Source organism: Humulus lupulus, chromosome 6 (genome assembly GCF_963169125.1).
Source record: "Humulus lupulus chromosome 6, drHumLupu1.1, whole genome shotgun sequence".
NCBI lineage: Eukaryota > Viridiplantae > Streptophyta > Magnoliopsida > Rosales > Cannabaceae > Humulus > Humulus lupulus.
The window spans coordinates 23,287,519-23,308,069 of record NC_084798.1 but is presented as its reverse complement, the minus strand read 5'-3'; the positions used below and the strand labels follow the sequence as shown (position 1 = coordinate 23,308,069).

At 29.3% G+C, this 20,551-nt stretch overlaps 1 protein-coding gene across 1 annotated transcript; it reads right to left on the bottom strand.

Moving 5' to 3' along the window:
* Positions 1 to 377: 377 nt before the first annotated feature.
* LOC133783884 (auxin-responsive protein SAUR21-like) lies at positions 378 to 904 on the bottom strand. Its single transcript, XM_062223487.1, has one exon. The coding sequence runs from the start codon at positions 838 to 840 to the stop codon at positions 544 to 546; it is 297 nt and encodes a 98-aa protein (XP_062079471.1). The 5' UTR covers positions 841 to 904; the 3' UTR covers positions 378 to 543.
* Positions 905 to 20,551: the final 19,647 nt, after the last annotated feature.

The window sequence follows — 20,551 nt, the reverse complement described above, 5'->3', positions numbered from 1 at the left end:
GCTCAATGTTGCATATTAAAGATTGGAAAAGAAAAAAAGTATGAGTAGTCTCAATCAGGGAGTACATTACAGCAGTAAAAGTAATAACAATGACTCAAATGTTGAAGAAATCATTCTTTAATAATTGATATGATCATGAGTAACCTCTTTCAAATTTTGAAGTTCTTGTTTCTGGAAGATAAATGCAAGATAAAATCGAAACTTAACAAAATAGAACAGAGTTTTGTTTGATTTTTACTGCTCATTTGGATAAAACTATTGTGCAACTTAATATTTCCCATGGCTTTTTTTAAAAAAAAAAAACTTTTTGTAAAAAAACTATTGAAAATAATCTTCTTCTCAAAGAGATTTATGTACTAAAAAATGATTTTGTAAACAGGTTTCAGCTCATAGATGCCAAATGGAGAGTGGAGTCAAATTTCACTTTCTATTCGCAAATTTCTCACTAATCAAACAATTCTCTCTTTTCTAAAAAGGAGAATAAGTATATGGTGTACAAAATTGTTTTTGCTAACTCTTTTTAGTTAGTGCTACAAATTACAATCACTTCAATTGAGAAGTTATATCAATGAAGATATCTTCTCTGCAGGGAATTGTGAGTCCCCCCATTGGATGATCATATCCGAATTCTTCTTCTGCCATACTTAACAATTCTTGAAATGCACTCTTGTTCAAGTATGAAAGAGGTACTACATATCGTTTCTTCTGCTCCTCTCCAACATACACTGCAAAGTAGCCTTTTGGAATGGTTGAAGACTTCGAAGCTGCCTCTTTAATGCCGGAAAGTGATCTCAGAAAAGCCTTCTTACCATGAACAAAACTAGGCAATCCAAAAGCCATATTGACAAGGTCTTTTTGCTGTTGCTTTAGAGAAAGTCTAGAGTTTTTTAAACAAAACAAAAAATTGCTAGTAGAGAATGAGAGCACTTGATGATTTAGCTCTATCTGATATGCCTATATATATAGATGAATTTCTTGGAAATTGTCCAACTCAAAACTAGTGGTTGTGAAGGCAATTTGTTTTGCTTGTCCCTTTGAAAGTTCACATAACTCTGTCTTTAAACTCATTAATTGAAACTTTGTTCTGGCTGACACATAGATATATGATTTGTCTAACCTTGACCAAGTAAAAAACCAACAAGGGGAGCCCACTTGGAACAAAATAGTTGCAGCAAAATGGAAACCATTTTGGAACACAGCCAATCTCAAAAACAGAAAATTTACTCGAGATATGACACTCTTCTATGCATTGGTAAGGAAGACAATATCATGTGAGCCTCTCAAAACTCACTAGACCCCATTCCATTAAAGGCCTTCTTAGTCTACACCATTCTTTTCATTCAAGTGTACAATATATTATACATACACTTTCACAACAACTTCTCAAATATCAGAGATTTTTCTCACTAGCTTTCCAAACTCTCCAAATTAAAAATCTTTGCTCTTTTGCCCAAATGGGATTTTTTTTTCTTTTTTGGCCAAGAGTACTCAATGCTAGGCATACTATTCTAGGGTTCTTTGCAAATTCAAACCAAATAGCAAATATCTTAAATGCATGGGGTACCTTGGCAGTTTATTTTGTTAATAAGAGCAAAACGAATAGCTTTGTGGTATCTGTTTGTTGGTACCTAGACCAACCTTGAGAAATTAGATATTAGATAGGATATTTTTAGCAATTAAAATTTGTAATCATTGGTTCTTAATAATGCAAAATTTAGTTTCTGATTTGCTAACATTGATTACTGATAATGAATAACTCTATTTGTGTTCTTTCCTTTGTCTTGTTTGTGATTTTTTCATCGATATAAACACACACATATATGTAGTTATTGATATATATATTTATATATCAATCAAGAAAAAAGTAAAGCTATTTACAAGAGTCATGCACTGCAACATTTTTCATATGCTGCTTAACCTTTATGACTTAAGTTGGTAAAGTCTTAATCGCTGCTTAATCTTTATGTCTTTATTTTTGACATTAAAATACTGAAGAACGTGAAAGTTAACACCATCGAAAGCAAGTGCAAGAAATTTTAAAAAAAATTTGCAACGCCATGTGCATTCAAGGAATTTTTAAATTATATATATATATTTTTTAGGAGCGATTACAAGGCATCAACTTTTTTGACAACACCAGTGCTTCCTTTTTCTATTTACGACACTTGGATAGATATAATCCAAATTTTTTTATATGATTGTGTACATTGTAGCTATCTATAACATTATACAAATTTTTAAGAAATTCTAAATAAATTATATAGTACCGAAAACAGGATTCAAACAGCTTGTTGCACGAGTGTTTATTTTTTTGTATACGCGTGTAAAAGTCAACTGTTTTAACATTGTTTTCGGCACTGTAAATTATTCATAATTTCTTGAAAATTTGCAGGGTGTCTTAAATGATTACAATGCACACTGTCATATAAAAAAAATTGAACAAAAATATTATCAAGGTGTAGAAAACACAAACTAACTGTACTAGTATTGTACAAAAAGTGGATGAACTATAGTCACTCCATATATATTTATATATGTTTATATAACTTGAATGTACATGCCTTTGTTTGTTTATTTATGATCAATTTTCTTGCAGTACCTTATAAGAGTGTTATAACGTGCCTTATTTATCATTGATTAGGTGTACATTAATATTATGATTATGTGGTGTAATATGAACTTTTAATTTCTTAGAATCTTTGTTACTCAGACTAGTGATAAAATATTTTCATGTGTTTCATAAATATATTTCCGCTCTAGTTTATCTTTCTTATCTATAAATTTTTTTTCTATAGAGTTATTGTCTCGAATATTTTTACTTCTATTTCTACTCTTTTAGTTCACTATTAAGTATATGTTTATGTATTAATTATTTGAATTCTTATGTAGTCGAGCGAATATCACCATGGAAACAAGAGCATAATGAATCATGGATTGGAGGGTGGAGCTATCTTCAAACTTTAATTTCTTTGTGTATTTGATTATGTTTTGTTATTCACTTTTTAGGTAAAACGTGTGAAGGACTAGTAGTTTTTTATGTCTTGTGTATACTTCAAAAATTTAGTTAGAACTAAGAATCTTACAAAGTGGTGATAGTTTCGGTTTAAATTTAATATTGTAACTTAATTGATTTAATTAATGCATAATGTTATAATACTCATAGTTTGTGAGATATGTTTTGTTGTCATCCAAGCTTACATAGTTTTTGTGCAAGCATAGATAACAAAAGAGTGTGCATGGTAAACTTTAGATCAACCAGTTCAATCAACAACAGAGTACAAGTATTAAGCTAGGCAACAATAACAATTTAATCAAAACATATAATTCAATCTTAATACAATTAATTAGGTGTCGGTGCCCTTAGGCCGAGCCCTATAGTTATTTAGGTGATGTTGGCTCACTTAGGCTGAGCTACGTTCAGTATGCATAACATCAGCTCTGGCTCCCTTAGGCTGAACTTTCACATCAAACATAGCATACATACACGTTGTGAAGCACACAATCGAAAGTGGCACGAGCTAACCTGCCTATCTAGATATTTCCAATCACAATTACATTTATAATCTCACATAGGTTCATTTACACGGGATTTCAGCCCCAATCACAACTCTGGTGCAGTTTTCTTACCTCGGATCTTGAGCTAAAGATATATAGCGGTCTCGAGCACGATCCTCAATTCCGAGCCTTAACCGTAACCCTAGTCACAAGAGAAAATGAATAACTATTAAAATCTAATCCAATTATATGCTTTGGAATAAAATACTAGCCTCCAGGATCTCGAATTCTACTAAATCGGGTTGTAGAATTCATTATGAGTGCTTAGATTTAAGTCCCCAAGCCCAAAAACCTATTTTGGCTAAGGCTGCCTAGGCGGATCGCGACCTGGCCCTAAGGGTCGCGGCGCGCCCCCTAGTCAGAGGCGCCAACCCCATCTCCTAAGGGCATGCGGGCCACTACTTGCCCATGTTGGGAATAGTGCCCTTAAAGCAATTGTAGTTTGACAATTGTTTTAAATGAAATAAATACACTACAAGAAAAAACAGTATTCATAACACTTAAAAACTGTTAACCGGAAGTATTCATAACACTTCTCAAAACTCTAACATAGCGCCTGTTATTAAAAGTCCCATCTTTTTCATAACAGCTTTTGAATGTTATATTCGATGTTATCTTACAGTATTCAATAACACATTTTTTGTTGCTATCATATTAAAATAATAACGTTTAGTTAGAGTAATTAGTTATAAATTTGAAGTTTAATCTTAAACTGTTTGCATAACACTTTTCAACTGTTATAATTGATTATTTTGATAATGTTTTTAGTTTGTTATATTATATAAATCATAACGTTTTGTTACACTTATAATATGTATAAAAAACAGCCATAAATGTCATATTAAAGGTCCACTAATAAAATTTGTTATTTTAGTCTAGATAATAGATTTTTAATTGTGTTGTGTAAGGATAATTATAAGTTTTTTTTTTAAAATGAAAAGGTTTTTATTATCGTATTTGGATAAAAAAAAAATCAAAATTAATCACAAAATGTAATATTAAATAGATTGATAAACCATAAGTATTACATTAAACAAGAACTAACTCAAACCATGACTGTGACTACTTCATGAGATCTTAGTTCTAACTTAAGTTTGAAAGCATACATAATAAAGTTATATAATCTTGAACATCTTTTACTTCAAAAATGAAAAACAAAAATATAGCAAGATACACAAAAAGTAAACCATGAAATTTGCTCCATCCTTCAATTCATCATCCATTGTGCACTTGTCTTTGTTGTGGGTTGATTTACTTAGCTACATAAGAATTGAAATAATTAATGCTTAAACTTAAAGTTAATAGTAAACTAAAAGAGTACATAAAAAAAGATTAATTACCTAATTATGACTTTATCAACTGGCCATGCAATTATACTACCTATAACATCTTCTATAGTAGACATAACTCCTGAAGGCCTCCACAGAAATGCATCATTCTTTCTTACAAGATCTATCCCCACTTTCATAGCACTAGGCCTAAGAGGAACATGGTGAACCTCATCCTTTGGGTCACTTGAAACAAAATAGCCTTCTGCAATAATTTCACTAGATCCAATCCAATCTAATATTCTGCATTTGGAGCCAAATGTGTGATTCTTGACACTCTAACAATATATCAATAAAACAAATTCACCATCAGTAAGAAGTAAGTGTAATGACCCAACTACTCTAGACTTTGGACCATTAATGAAAACTACACATAGACCCTATTCCTTAACAAAACTTACAAGTGAAAAGATCATAACTTTATTAAAACTTGTAAAAACAAATGTTAAACTTACATAAAATCTCAAGTAGGATATGGGATCCCATGGTTTTAAAAACAAAACATAACATAATGGTAATTAAAAAGAGATTACATAAATAAGTGCAGAAAAATACACATAAAACCATAAGTAAAGACTTCATCCTCGAATCGAAACTCTCGGCTCTTTGAATCCATTCTGCCTCAATACACATTCCCCAAGCTTCCAAGAACCTTTCCCGCCACTAAAGCTATTTTCCTGCACATATAAACATAAAAGGCGTGAGCCTAATGCCCAGCAAGGAAAATCTAACACATAAACCATATACATAAATTTCATAAAGAAACATAAAACATATCATAACACTTATGTCACATACATACTATAATGGCCATTATTACTTGGGGTCCCATAAACTAAACAAGTCATATGCCCATTAGATTAGTGGGGCTTGCTAGCTAAGCAAGTCATATGCCCATAATCTATTTGGGGCTTGCTAGTTGTATAGGTCATATGCCCAAGTCTGCAAACATACTTAACATAGCATATTACATAACATAAAATCATAAGATAACATATAAAGTCATATAACACATAAATCCTATCCTATTTTCCTTGCCAAAATTATCGGGATATGAGAACAAGTTTGGGACCTTGGAACACTCCTAAAAACCATTTATAACAGGGTGAGTATATTGAAGAAAAGGGATGGAAGTGATGAAGGAACTATACCATCAAAATACACTTACCAAGAATCTTATGCTCAAGAACTTAGATTTCCTAACCAAGAATAAAGAATAAGGTTAGAATGCTGAGTAGAAGACTATGAGAACTTAAAAAAAATAATACCAATTGAACTAGAGTTTGGAAATACCTTGAAGACTTATATGACCAATCTAAACCTTGAACTGAAATGTGAATAAACCTTACTTCCCAAGTGTTTGGTAAGCTTATAGTGATTAAGCTTATGATCCCCAACCCAAGTGTTTACACTCTCACAATAACCTAGCAACTTGCAGCCTCTGAACTTAGCTTGAAGAATGAATAAATGGCTGGGCACTAGGTCCTATTTATAGAGTTTAGGAATGAAAAGATCTTCATTTAACTTGAATAAAAATAATGGCTTTTTAAGTGAAAAACATTTGAATTATCATTCAGCAGAGGCTGAAGACTCGTTCAGAAAGATGCTGGACTTATCAAGAGGTTGAAGATTTGAATGGAGAACATTTTAAAAATGTTTCAAAATTCCTTGAAGGAGGTGATATATTGTCTGGGCCAGTATGCCTGAGGCAATCGTGCGACGTTTTTTTTTTTTTTTTCCGTGCTGCGATATATCGCCCCTATAGCTGCGATATATCGGCATACGCTGAATATTTAAACACAAAATTACACATTTTTAGCTTAATTTGAATTGAGTAAACAGCCTTGACTAAACCCTCTAACGTTTTCAAAGCTGTTGACTGACCCTAGGATATTCAAATTTTAACCTTAATAAATTTAATCCTCAAAATACTTAATCATTATTAAACATACACATGACATGTGCTATTATCTTATTGGGTCTTATCTAAACCTTATAATATAATAAATATTACCCTCAATATCAGTCATATTAATCAAACCTTAGGTTAAAATTAATATTCCTAGACTATAAGTTAAACTTAGAAAATTTACAAGTGTTATCATGAGTGTCCAAATAAATCCAGGTCTGAACCAAAAATCCACAGTCATAACAATAATACTACTATTACTATTATACTACTATCTAACTAGCTAAGTAAAGTTCTTTGGACTCTACAGTAAGTGATTTTATATTGAATAATATAAGTTCTAAATTTTATCATTTTCATGTAATTAGTATTATAATTACCATAGGGGAAGGAACATGAGAATTTGATTGAACATTGTTTGATTGCTCCTCACTCTGAGTAGATGTATTCTATTTACAAGTAAGATAGCAAAACATGAATTCAGCATCAAAATTAAAAGAAGAAAATACAAAAGTAAAGACAAACCTAAAAATTAAACATGAATCTTAGTTATTATTATATGAAGAGAATAAACAATACTTTCAATCACTGATGTAACAAAAATATCCCAGAAAAATTAAAGAATGAACATAACCTTACCACTAATTCAGCCACATGAAAATTAAAAGAAGAAATTGCAATTCAACCTACACTAACTCAGCCACAATACTTTCAGTCACTATCTCTTATTTTGGAGTACCAACAAATGATTGTTTCATTCTATTCCTAAATTTCTATGAAAAACAATATATATATAACCATTAAACAAGTAAGCAGTCACAAATATTAAAAATAATATTTAGAGATAAAGATGCTATAAAAAAATTAGATCAATGAGTTTACAATAAGATATAAGCTTCAAAGACGATAAAATGAAGAAAAATATGAAGAAGAAGGTGAGGCCATCAAGCAATAAGTTAGGGGTTTGCTGATATTAGAATAGTTACAAAGAAAGAGATGACAAAATATAATATTCTTTAATTTTTAAACTTAAAAAATAATGAGACATTCAAAATTTTAAAAATAGACTCCAAAAAGAAGACAGTAGACATCGCAAAATACAATATTGAGAGTCACTAAGGATGGACAAGTCACTGTCATGGCAACCAAATAATAATCTCACTACACTTAATTCATAGTAATTACTCTTGAAAAGTTTCAGACACCTGCCTTTATATAATTTGCAATGTCTTAATTGGAATTTATATTTGTCAAGACAACCAATGAACATGGACATAGACTTTTTTATGCATAATTAAGTTGTCTAGATATATTTTCAACCATTTACAAGAATATTTTTTTTTTATATACAAGTCATCAAAGTTTAAATTTTTAAGAAAAGTGATAAATATAATTTTTTTAAAACAAAATGCGTTGTATTAATTTATAAAAAATACAAAATGTGGAAAAACCACAAATAACAATAGCAAGAAATTACATATATAAATATTCTCATTTTTTTTTAACTTTCATGCTAACTAAACTATAAAAAGAACAGCCAAGCCTATATATAGAAAAAAAATTCAAACAAAAAACCAAAAACAAGAGTTACAGGATACCCTTCCAATTTTAAAAGAGATCTAAGAAGAAGATGATAAATATGAAAGTTGATTTACATGATTAAGGAATTTACAACAAGGCAATCAATTTGAGAAATGAAAAAATAAAACTAGGAATTTCAAAATGTTAGTTAGATGGTAGTTGTCATGTAAAGTTAAAATGGCTAGTATACAATAAGAATTATCAAATTAGTCCATCAATATAAATGAAAATTAATTACTCATACTCCAAACAATTTCAAATAAAGTTTCCTTCTAATTTGAAATTTAATTGAGCCACTAAAATAAAAGTAGAATTACATTCATAATTTTTCTTATGTGTCTATGAAAAATTAAAAGAAAAATCAAAATAAATAAACAGACAAGTGTATGCTTTTAACAATCTAATTAATCTACCAATGACCAAACCAATCAACCAAACACAAGTTAATTATAAGATAATAATAGATAATTCTACATAAAATCAGAAAACATTACTCCCATATTATCAACTAACCATCTACCATTATCAATTCAAAATATTCAAACAACACCCAAGTTTTCTTCCTCATTTCGCCGCAACACACAAATTTATCAGATCCTACTTCACTAAGACACAGAAGTTCTCAACCTTCTGTTATCACCGCAACACACAATAATAATCTCAGGACCTACTTCACTATGGATGAATATCTAAGATATTCAAACTCTTCTAACATTTGCATAATATTATAACAAAAACAAAAGTAAGAGAAGATATCTCTTGCAAATTGTTGGAAATAAAGTTTCCTTCCAATTTAAAATCCAATGAAGCCACTAAAATGAAAGCAAAATTACATACTAATTAATAAACTATCAACATCAATACACAAATTAATTGAGATAATGTGTTAAGAAAAAAAAAATCAAACTCTAAATTTTTATATTATATTTTGTTGGAAATCAATCTAGATATATATTCTTAGTAAAAATAAGAACAAAGGAGCTAGCATCAAACCAGTAGAAAAGTATCTCGACTAGGTCGGCACCCAACCCTAAAAGCTATCACCTAAACCATATCCAATCTATTAAAATAACTATAAATGCAGAGTTTAGGATCACAAATATAAAATAAACACTGAAAACAAGATACATATGGTTTTTTCATTAAGGAATAAGAGTGCAATGCTTTACCATATAATCTATTTAAAGCTACATAATGAATAGTGATGACTCACATCATCATTAGAGAGAATTAAGGCAGTCTATTTGATTGATTTCCTGACATATAAATAAGAGACCAAAAATTGAATGAAAGTTAATAGAAGAATTAATAAATAGAAGAATTGAATCAAGATATCACGCCTCCATTATAGAAAGAGAATAAAGAAGATTGACAATATAAGTATAATCAAATTCCAACAGAAGATAGTTTTAGTTTCTTAGCATACTCAATTGCAATCATATACTGAAATATCATTTCATTGATAGCTCATCTTTCTTGTACTGGCTTTAGTTGTATTGTAAATTTAAATTGTATGTATGTTAGTTTAGTGAATCTAATAGACTGTATTTTATCTTTGACATAACTGCTTCTTTATTAGATAGCTCATACTCAACCTACAAATTTGCACACTTGTACATATATCAATAGTGGAAAAAACTTGTTAGACATATGACAAATAAAAATAAATAAATAAAACACGATCAAAGCTTCTGAGTGGTGCTTATTGCATAATATCACTTAATATCTTAGTGGTGCTTCCACAACAAGCAGCAATAATTATATACATCAATAGAACAATCAAGCAATGGCTACTAGGTTCAATGTTATTCATAAAATAAAACCACATTTTAAAGTAGAGAAATTAGGAAAAAATGTTTTATCAATCATTTTTTTTTTAGTTTAATCAAGAACCATTCAGGAACTACAGAACTAGCATACACCTTTATATATAACATATACCTATATTATATATTTATATATATGCATTAAATTAGAAAGTAGAATAAACGAAAGATATAAAAGGAAAAAATCTTTATAGAACAAAGATAAAATAACAAAGAATTATAGCTACCATGTGTAAGTGTAGCCTGTCGTGAGTTGTCTTCTGAAAGCTAAGTGCTAACTCTGAAGAAATTTCTGGATCTCATCATGAGATGATTGTATCTTCCAAACAAAAGGGAAACAAACATATAATTAAATACAAATTCATGTTGGCGCAATGGAAGTTATCACAGAGGAAGAAAAAATACACTGACCAGCACACAAATACCTTCTTGCTTTCAAAAAATGCCATCTGCACTAATACAATGCAAAAGTAATGCCATCACAAACAAATAAATCAAGCTCTTCTCTTTGTTGTGTAATAATGACTAAATGATATTCACATTCAGTCATGATACAAACAATATATAGCAACCACCAAAAAATTCTATTTGAAAGGGTTTGTAAAATTCTTTAACACTAAATGTGCATAAGGATGGATCAAGGAAAAGAAAAATCCTCCAAATTGTCAAGAGTGACATGCCCAACCTTGATCATCCCATTTTCCATCATCATTCAATCGGTAGACCTTAACATTGAAATTTATGTTCAAAAACTAAGGTTAATTAGTCAAATGAACATATGTATACACAGTATATTCAAACGAATATATATATATATATAAATAAAACTAAAAATAAAACCCCACCTGAGAATGCGACACACATGGAGAGGAAGATAGAGAAAAAGAGAGAACCACGTATGGGCCCTTGTTCTTGCTTGTCGCCTGAGGGCTGAGGCGGAGAGAAAGAAAAATGGAGGGTGTCGCGGTGTGCTTCAAGGGATCATCCTTCAGCCATCAATGGTCTTATGACTCAAAATTGTTGTAATATGTCTAAACATTCACAAAGTTTTTTACCAAAAAATTATGCTCATATGAAATGAAAGATACAAGAGCTCAAAAGGATAAAATTCCACTGAGTTGAAGGGAAACATCAAAAACATCAAAGAAAAACAATAACTCCACCACTTGAACCTCATACATGAAAAAGTTCTTGTACTGTATATGCATTTAATGCTAAATGAAAAATAGAACCCAATGCCAATAGAATTAGCCTAATATACTCAATTGGGGAAAGCAAGTAATCACTAGAGTACCCTTGTACCAATGACAATGGTTTTATAGTTATTATGTGAAGAAACGATTACTTAAAGACACCATGACTAGTCCACAAATTCAATCAATAAACAATAAAGCAATGGAAAAGGCAAGAGGAGGAAATTGAGAAAAAGCAATAAAAGTGCCCAATAACTTGATATATTAAGCTTCGGCGGCTCAATAATAATATAAGGGGGCGTTTGGTATGGGTTAATCTTAAGGTGGGAATGGGAAAGTGGAGACAAACTCATGTTTGGTATGCCATTTTTGACATTTTTAGCTGAGGGTTTTACTTTCTAGTGGGATTCACGTGACCTTATTTGGGGGTAATATCATCACTTAAAAATACTTGAGTTTTATTTTACTGCAATCTCAACCTCTTCTCTTCTTCATTTCGTGAAGCCCTGGAGCTGCCTCTTCTCTTCATCTTCTTCACTAAACCAAGTATGTAATCTCTCTCTCTCTCTCTCTCTCTCTCTGATTTTGATTTTTTGTCTATGATCTGTACTAGCTGAACTTTGTGTTTTCTTGGTCCGTTTTCCATGGGAAGTTATTGATGATGGTAGAGTTGAAATCTAGAGATGGGTTTAGGTTTTTAAGGTCAGATGATGAGAATGATATGGAGGATCTATTTGGCTTTTTTTGTTTATGTGTCTTTTGCCTTTAATGACCTTGATTTTTTTTCTGTGTAATAAGAAGATCACGAACTGTGTTCCTCCATCTACCATGTGATTTTTTTTTCTGCCTTCAAAAACACTTTTACTTAAAAATTTCAAACCGTTTTTTGTTAAGCTCTAGGATAGGATAGGATATATATATATACTCTCTTTCAAAATCCTAAAGAAATCTCCAAAAGCTTAAACTTCAAATCTAAATAAACTTATTCAAACCACTACTAGCTCCCCCACACGAAGGGATGAAAACTACAAGAGAGAGAAATGAGGGATGGTGAAGATGTATGGAAGAGATAGAGAGGAGTGAGTACCATTACAAGAAAAGGGCAAGCAAATCCATTCAAACTGACATATCAACAAACTCCAAAAATTTCAAAAGAGCAGAGATAAAAAAAATAGTTGAAAAGACTTGAGAGAGTAATAAAAGTGGGGAAAATACAAATGAACTGAATTATATCACTGTTAAACTATTTCTCTTTTCATATTCAGATCTAACATCTTTCCAAGAATATATGTTACAAGAAAAAAAAAAGAATAAATCCTTGTGAAATAAATGAGCCCAAAGATAGTAGTTGAAATAGTGACAATTATGTCTACTAGTCTACTAGAAGACTAGATCGTAGATGTCATGAAAGTGTAGTTTCTAATATATGTTATGGGGATACTACTACTCATCATCATTAAATCATGTATGTACATAAATTTTCTGATTTGATATAGAAAAAGGAATTAACATATATATACATAATGATAAACTAAAGATTAGTACCTTCTGGTGAACCCCAATATGGCAAGCCTTACAAGAACTTTGCCTGGAGAGACACAAAAGAAAGATGAAAAAACAAGAGATAATCAACATGGTAGTGAAGTGTATGTAGATTATAACTTGCTCAAGCTAAGAGTTTATATAACTCTTTCTCTGTTTGTAGTAAGATTATTAAGTAATAAATATAAGAGCAAGTTAGTAATAAGGAGAAATATATATATGACAGAGCTTCATATATAAAAGAAAAAAGAGGGTGTTCAGAAGAAAATTTAAGGGGAGTGATTGACAAATTAAAAAGGAAAACGATAAGACAGTGGTAGCCAGTTGCCTCACTTGTCTACTATATATAATTAAGTGAATAAGGTCCATATAGCTAGGAGAAGATATAGTATATTTATATATATGTATGATGCTTTTGTGTGGACTCTGTAGAACACGATTCTAGGCTTTGATTAGTCAAACATTCTTAAGTCATTATTAATTAATTAATTAATGAACCTAGAGTTGATCCTATGCAACTAATTATATATATTAAAAACAGATATGTGATGCATGCTTCTTTTAGTTTTGTGATGCATGCTTCCTTTAGTTTCTATATATACTAATATTACAAAGGACACTTATTAATTTTGTGAATGTAGGTTCTTTGTTTCTTATAATTGTTTTAGATTATTACACAATATTATATAGCTCAAATTTGTAGAAGATTGTTTGTTTGTTCTGTATGCATTATTTGGTATAGCATTATAAAAAAACATAAGTGAGTTATTATTTCAAACTTCATGCAGATATGACTCGTCTTCCATTGGTTGCAAAGAAAAAAAGAATTGTAGCAATTTTGCTTCAGTATATGGAGATATTAAATGATATGATACTTTTGTTCGTACTCAAAATAATTTTCGTTATTTATAAGAGGCGTATAAGTACAAATATGTTTCTTGAAAGTTCCTTTCGTAGACACAAAATACATCAACTAAATAGTTTTAGAATGATACATGCTAGTAGGGCTGAGCATAAAATCCGAAAAACCGAAAAAACCGTGTACACCGACCTACCAAACACCGAAAAAACCAAAACCGTTTAAACCGAAAACCGAAAAAACCGCCGACGGTGCAAACCGCCACTGTTCGGTCGGTTTGGAAATTTTGGGTGAACCGACCAAAAAAACTGAAACCGACCGAACACAATAAAATAATAATATAATATTATATAATTATTAATTATTAAAAATTAAAATTTTTAATAAAAAAAAAACTTAAGGCACTTGTAAATGTAATTATGTTCTATATATTTATGTTTTAAAAACATACAAAAATGGAATCTAACAATCCAAAATTTTTAATTTTTTAACTAAAACTTTCAAAAAAATAATAAAAAATAATAAAAAAAAATAAAAAAAAATCAATTCGGTTTGGTCGATTTAACCGACCAAACCGCGGTCCAAAACGGTCGGTTTTTTTTTAAACTGGTTTGGTTCGGTCGGTTTTCGGATTGCACCAATCCGAACCGAAAACCGAATTCTGGATTTTTTTTGTGAAAAAACTGCCCAAACCGACCGATGCTCACCCCTACATGCTAGTGACTTAGCATGTGTAGAAAATACTTGCATGGATAGGAGAACATTTGCCATTTTGTGTCACCACCTTAGAACTATTGGGGGTTTGAAAGGAACCAAAAATATGGATGTTGAAGAAATGGTTGCTATGTGTTTACATATTGTATCTCATGACATTAAGAATAGAATTATGAGACGACAATTTGCACGTTCGGGTGAAACAGTTAGTAGACAATTTAATGCGGTTTTAAATGCTGTGTTGCACCTTCATGAGTTATTGTTAAAAAAAACCTGAACCAATTCTTGGTAATTCAACTGATGAGAGATGGAAGTGGTTTAAGAATTGTTTGGGGGCACTAGATGGTACATACATTAAAGTCAATGTGTCCGCCTTAGATAGGCCTAGGTACCGGACTAGAAAGAGCGAAATTGCTACTAATGTATTAGGTGTAGTCTCACAAGATATGAAATTTATTTATGTCTTACCTGGATGGGAAGGATCAGCTGCCGACTCTAGAGTGTTACGAGATGCCATATCTAGGACAAATGGGTTGAAAGTTCCACAAGGTATATATTTCTCTCATATGTAGTATCATACATATACAAGTTAATTTCATAATAGGTTCACAATATTGTTAATTAATTTACAGGACATTACTACTTATGTGATGCTGGATATCCCAATGGTGAAGGCTTCTTAGCACCATATAGAGGACAACGATATCACTTGAATGATTGGGATATCCCACCTAATACACCTGCTGAATTTTTCAATATGAAACATTCTTCAGCTCGAAAGGTAGTAGAGAGAGCATTTGGACTATTGAAGGGACGATGGGCAATTCTTAGAGGTAGATCATACCATTCTGTCAAAATTCAATGTCGAATTATTTTGGCATGATGCCTTCTTCACAACTTGATTAGAAGAGAAATGCCTATTGATCCTCTAGAACAAGCAATAGGGGAAAGTGAGGAGGACAATTGTGATGAAGATGAAAGTGTAGGCAATGATCATTATACACATATTGAAATATCTAACGCTTGGACTTCTTGGAGAGACAACTTAGCTAGAGAGATGTTTGACCAATGGCGCAACAGGAGGCATACATAAATTGTATTTCTTTGCATTATTTGTGTTTGATTTTGTTTGAAACAATTTTATCATTATGTGTTGGATGTCTCCAAATAATATGGATTTTATTTGATTTGGTTTGTAAATGCTTGGAATTTTTATGGAAATTTATAATGTTGGCAGTTTATGCTATTAATTTTATATCTATATTCTTAGTTCAATTTTATACCCATGGAAATGCTATCATATTATATCGATCTTCTTAGTTCAATTTTATATGTTAATATATTATTGCTATACTTTTGTTATAAGTAGATGTGAGATACAAATATGCTTAGAAAAATGGATGCTCTGGAGCAATCAACATCAATTCCTGGAAAAAAAAAGCATCATTGGACTTCAATTGAGGATTCAAAGTTGGTTGAGTGTTTGTTGGAGTTGGTAAATAGTGGAAAATGGAAAGCAGACAATGGGACCTTCAAACCTGGCTATTTACAGCAATTGGAAAAATGGATATGTGAGAAAATTCCTCATTGTGGATTGAAAGCACAACCCCACATTGATTCTCGTATCAAGATACTAAAGAAACAATTTCATGCAATTTCTGAAATGTTGGGACCTTCAACAAGTGGTTTTGGTTGGAATGAGTACCTAAAGTGTGTTGTTGCTGAAAAATGTGTTTGATGAATGGATTAAAGTAAGTGTCACCTTATTGTTGAATTTAATTTAGAACTTAATCACATATTAATTCTTTCTCTATTGCTTTTAACTATTACAGAGCCATCTGAATGCAAAAGGCTTAAGGAATAGACCATTTCCTCATTATGAAGACTTAGTTACTGTATTTGGGAAGGATCGTGCAAATGGGCAAGGAGCTATGGGATTTTCTGAAACGGTTGATGAGATTGATAAAGAGGTAGACAATGATGCGAATTCTGAGTTTGATCCTTTATCTCCAATAGATGATCTTATTGGTAATGCAACCAATAGTCATACAAACACGGCGACAACTTTAGCACAGTCAAGTAAGAAAAGTAGAAAGAGATCTAGGAATGAAGATCCATTGGTTGAGGTATTGACTGACACAGTGAAAAAATTTGGTGACATACAAGTTGTTGCTGGTGATAGTATTCGAAGAATTGCTGATTGTTTCCAGTTTGAGACAGAAGGTGCTACCGAAAGGATGAAAGTGTTTGATGGACTGAAGCAAATTGATGGGCTGAAAAATGAACAACGAGTCAAAGCTGGAAAACTTCTTGTCCAAAACCAAGCTTACATAGATTTTTTATTCACATTGGATGATGAATTCAAGTTGGGATTCATACCTGGGCTCTTTGAATGAGGTGAGATCTAATATTTGATAGTATTTTAGAAAATAGTACTGGTGAGATGACTTTGAGAAATGTATGTCTTTTCACTTTTAGATGAAACTTTTGGAAAAAATAGTATGTCACATTTTGGTTGAAACTTTTGGCAAGGTAATATGCCACCTTTTGGATGAAACTTTTTGCAAGATAATATTTCATCTTTTGGATGAAACTTTTGACAATATAATATGCCATTTTTGGATTATATTTTGGGAACTTATGTTTGTATTTTACTCATTGGAATGAAACTTTGACAAATATAATTTGAAAATATGCTATTATGTTATTTTTATTATTTAATAATATATATTTTTTATTGTTTTTATACATACAACATTGATAATAAAAATAGTTACAAAAATATTTTTAATATTTGGAAAAAAAAATTAAAGACAAACTGATTCATTTGTATTTTACAAAATAATTTAATTATTCCAAAAAAAGATGAATAATTTGAAAATATGCTATTATGTTATATTTTATTTTTATTTTTTATTATTTAATAATATACATATTTTTTTATTGTTTTTATACATACAACATTGATAAAAAAAATAGTTACAAAAATATTTTTAATATTTGGAAAAAAAATTAAAGAAAGACGGATTTATTTGTATTTTACAAAAAAAATTAATTATTAAAAAAAATGAATAAATCACATTTCATTCCTATGTGCAATTAAACAAGATAATATTAATATTCCTTGGAATCATAATAATATTCCCAAGGGCAACCAAACATAGCAATGTTGCTTTTCTATGGTTTAACATCCCCTTCTTCAATTTCCAAGGAATCTTAAACGTATTCCCATCAAGTCAAACCCATGTACCAAACGCCTCCTAAATGGTTTACACATTCTCCAAGGAACCAACATCTTGTTCATTTCTTGTAATAATAATATATAAATATTATGTATACTAGAGAGGAGTGTGTTAAAATTTCATTTAATATTAAATGAGATTTATTTCATTTTATAAATTAAAATATTCTAAAATATTAATTAATTTAATTTTCTTTATATATATAAAGTAAAAGCTATAATACACACTTTTTTTTATCTCTTTACTTTATTCTTCACTTCAGTAGAGAAAATATGATTATAATTTTTCTCATTAAAAGCAACAATATATAGTATTAACTAGCCATTTTTGTATATATATATATATGTACAAAGTAAAAGCTATAATTTACATTTTCTTTTTCTTTTTATCTTTATTTCTTAACTTTATTCTTAACTTCAATAAAGAAAGTATAATTATAATTTCTCATTAAAAGCAACAATATATAGTAAAAGCTAGGCGTTTTTGTATATATATGTACAAAGTAAGAGCTATAATATACATTTTCTTTTTCTTTTCATCTTTATCTCTTTACTTTATATATTTCTTAACTTCAGTAGATAAAATATGATTATAATTTTTCTCATTAAAAGCAACAATATATAGTACTAGCTAGGCATTTTTGTATATATATATATATATTTTTTTTTTGCTTCTCAATGACTTAGAAGACTCTTTCTCTCTTTTATTAAAGAAATAAAACATTTTCTTATACATTATTTATTAGCTAAAAATCAATTGCTTTACTTACTTCATAAGTAACCAATAATATACTCTTAAACAAAACATTGCGAACAGAGAAAAAAAAAATTAATTAAGAAGAAAAACAGTCCAGGAAAAGGAACTCTTGTACAAAAAAGGTGCCATTATAACAAAAATGAAATATAATTGTAAATTAATCAAAAAATTAATATATATTTTTTTCTCAGTGACAATTTGTAACTCTCTTTCATCTCTTTATTAAAGATAAAGGTAAAGATAGAAAAACATTAGCTAAAATATAAATGGTTTACACATTTCCCAAGGAACCAACATCTTATTCCTTTCTTGTAATAATAATATATAAATATTATGTATACTAGAGAGGAGTGTCTTAAAATTTAATTTAATATTTAATGAGATTTATGTCATTTTATAAGTTAAAATATTCTAAAATATTAATTAATTTAATTTTCTTTATATATATAAAGTAAAAGCTATAATATACATTTTTTTATCTCTTTACTTTATTCTTAACTTCATTAGAGAAAATATTATTATAATTTTTCTCAATAAAAGCAACAATATATAGTATTAACGAGCCATTTTTGTATATAAATATATATGTACAAAGTAAAAGCAATAATTTACATTTTCTTTTTCTTTTTATCTTTATTTCTTAACTTTTTTCTTAACTTCAATAGAGAAAATATAATTATAATTTCTCATTAAAAGAAACAATATATAGTAATAGCTAGGCATTTCGGTATATATATGTACAAAGTAAGAGCTATAATATACATTTTCTTTTTCTTTTTATCTTTATCTCTTCACTTTATATATTTCTTAACTTCAGTAGATAAAATATGATTATAATTTTTCTCATTAAAAGCAACAATATATAGTACTAGTTAGGCATTTTTGATTATATATATATATATATATTTGCTTCTCAATGACTTAGAAGAATATTTCTCTCTTTTATAAAAGAAATAAAATATTTTCTTATACATTCTTTATTAGCTCAAAATCAATTGCTTTACTTACTTCATAAGTAACCAATAATATACTCTTAAACAAACCATTGCGAACAGAGAAAATAAAATTAATTAAGAAGAAAAACAGTCTAGGAAAAGAAACTCTTGTACAAAAAAGGTGTCATTATAACAAAAATGAAATATATTTGTAAATTATTCAAAAAATTAATATATATTTGCTTCTCAGTGACAATTTGTAACTATCTTTTATCTCTTTATTAAAGATAAAGATAAAGGTAGAAAAACTTTAGCTAAAATATAAATGGTTTACACATTTCCCAAGGAACCAACATCTTATTCCTCTCTTGTAATAATAATATATAAATATTATGTATGAGAGGAGTGTGATAAAATTTAATTTAATATTAAATGAGATTTATGTCATCTTATTAAATTAAAATATTATAAAATATTAATTAATTTAATTTTCTTTATATATATAAAGTAAAAGCTATAATATACATTTTTTTTTATCTCTTTACTTTATTCTTAACTTCAGTAGAGAAAATATGATTATAATTTTTCTCATTAAAAGCAACAATATATGGTATTAACCAGCATTTTTTGTATATATATATGTATAAAGTGAAAGCTATAATTTACATTTTCTTTTTCTTTTTATCTTTATTTCTTTACTTTATTCTTAACTTCTATAGAGAAAATATAATTATAATTTCTCATTAAAAGCAACAATATATAGTAATAACTAGGAATTTTTGTATATATATGTACAAAGTAAGAGCTATAATATACATTTTCTTTTTCTTTTTATCTTTATCTCTTTACTTTATATATTTCTTAACTTCAGTAGATAAAATATGATTATAATTTTTCACATTAAAAGTAACAATATATAGTACTAGCTAGGCATTTTTGTATATATATATATTTGCTTCTCAATGACTTAGAAGACTCGTTCTCTCTTTTATTAAAGAAATAAAACATTTTCTTATACATTCTTTATTAGCTAAAAATTAATTGCTTTACTTACTTCATAAGTAACCTGTTGACGCGGTTCTTCGCCAACAGGTAATTAAGAAAATAAGAG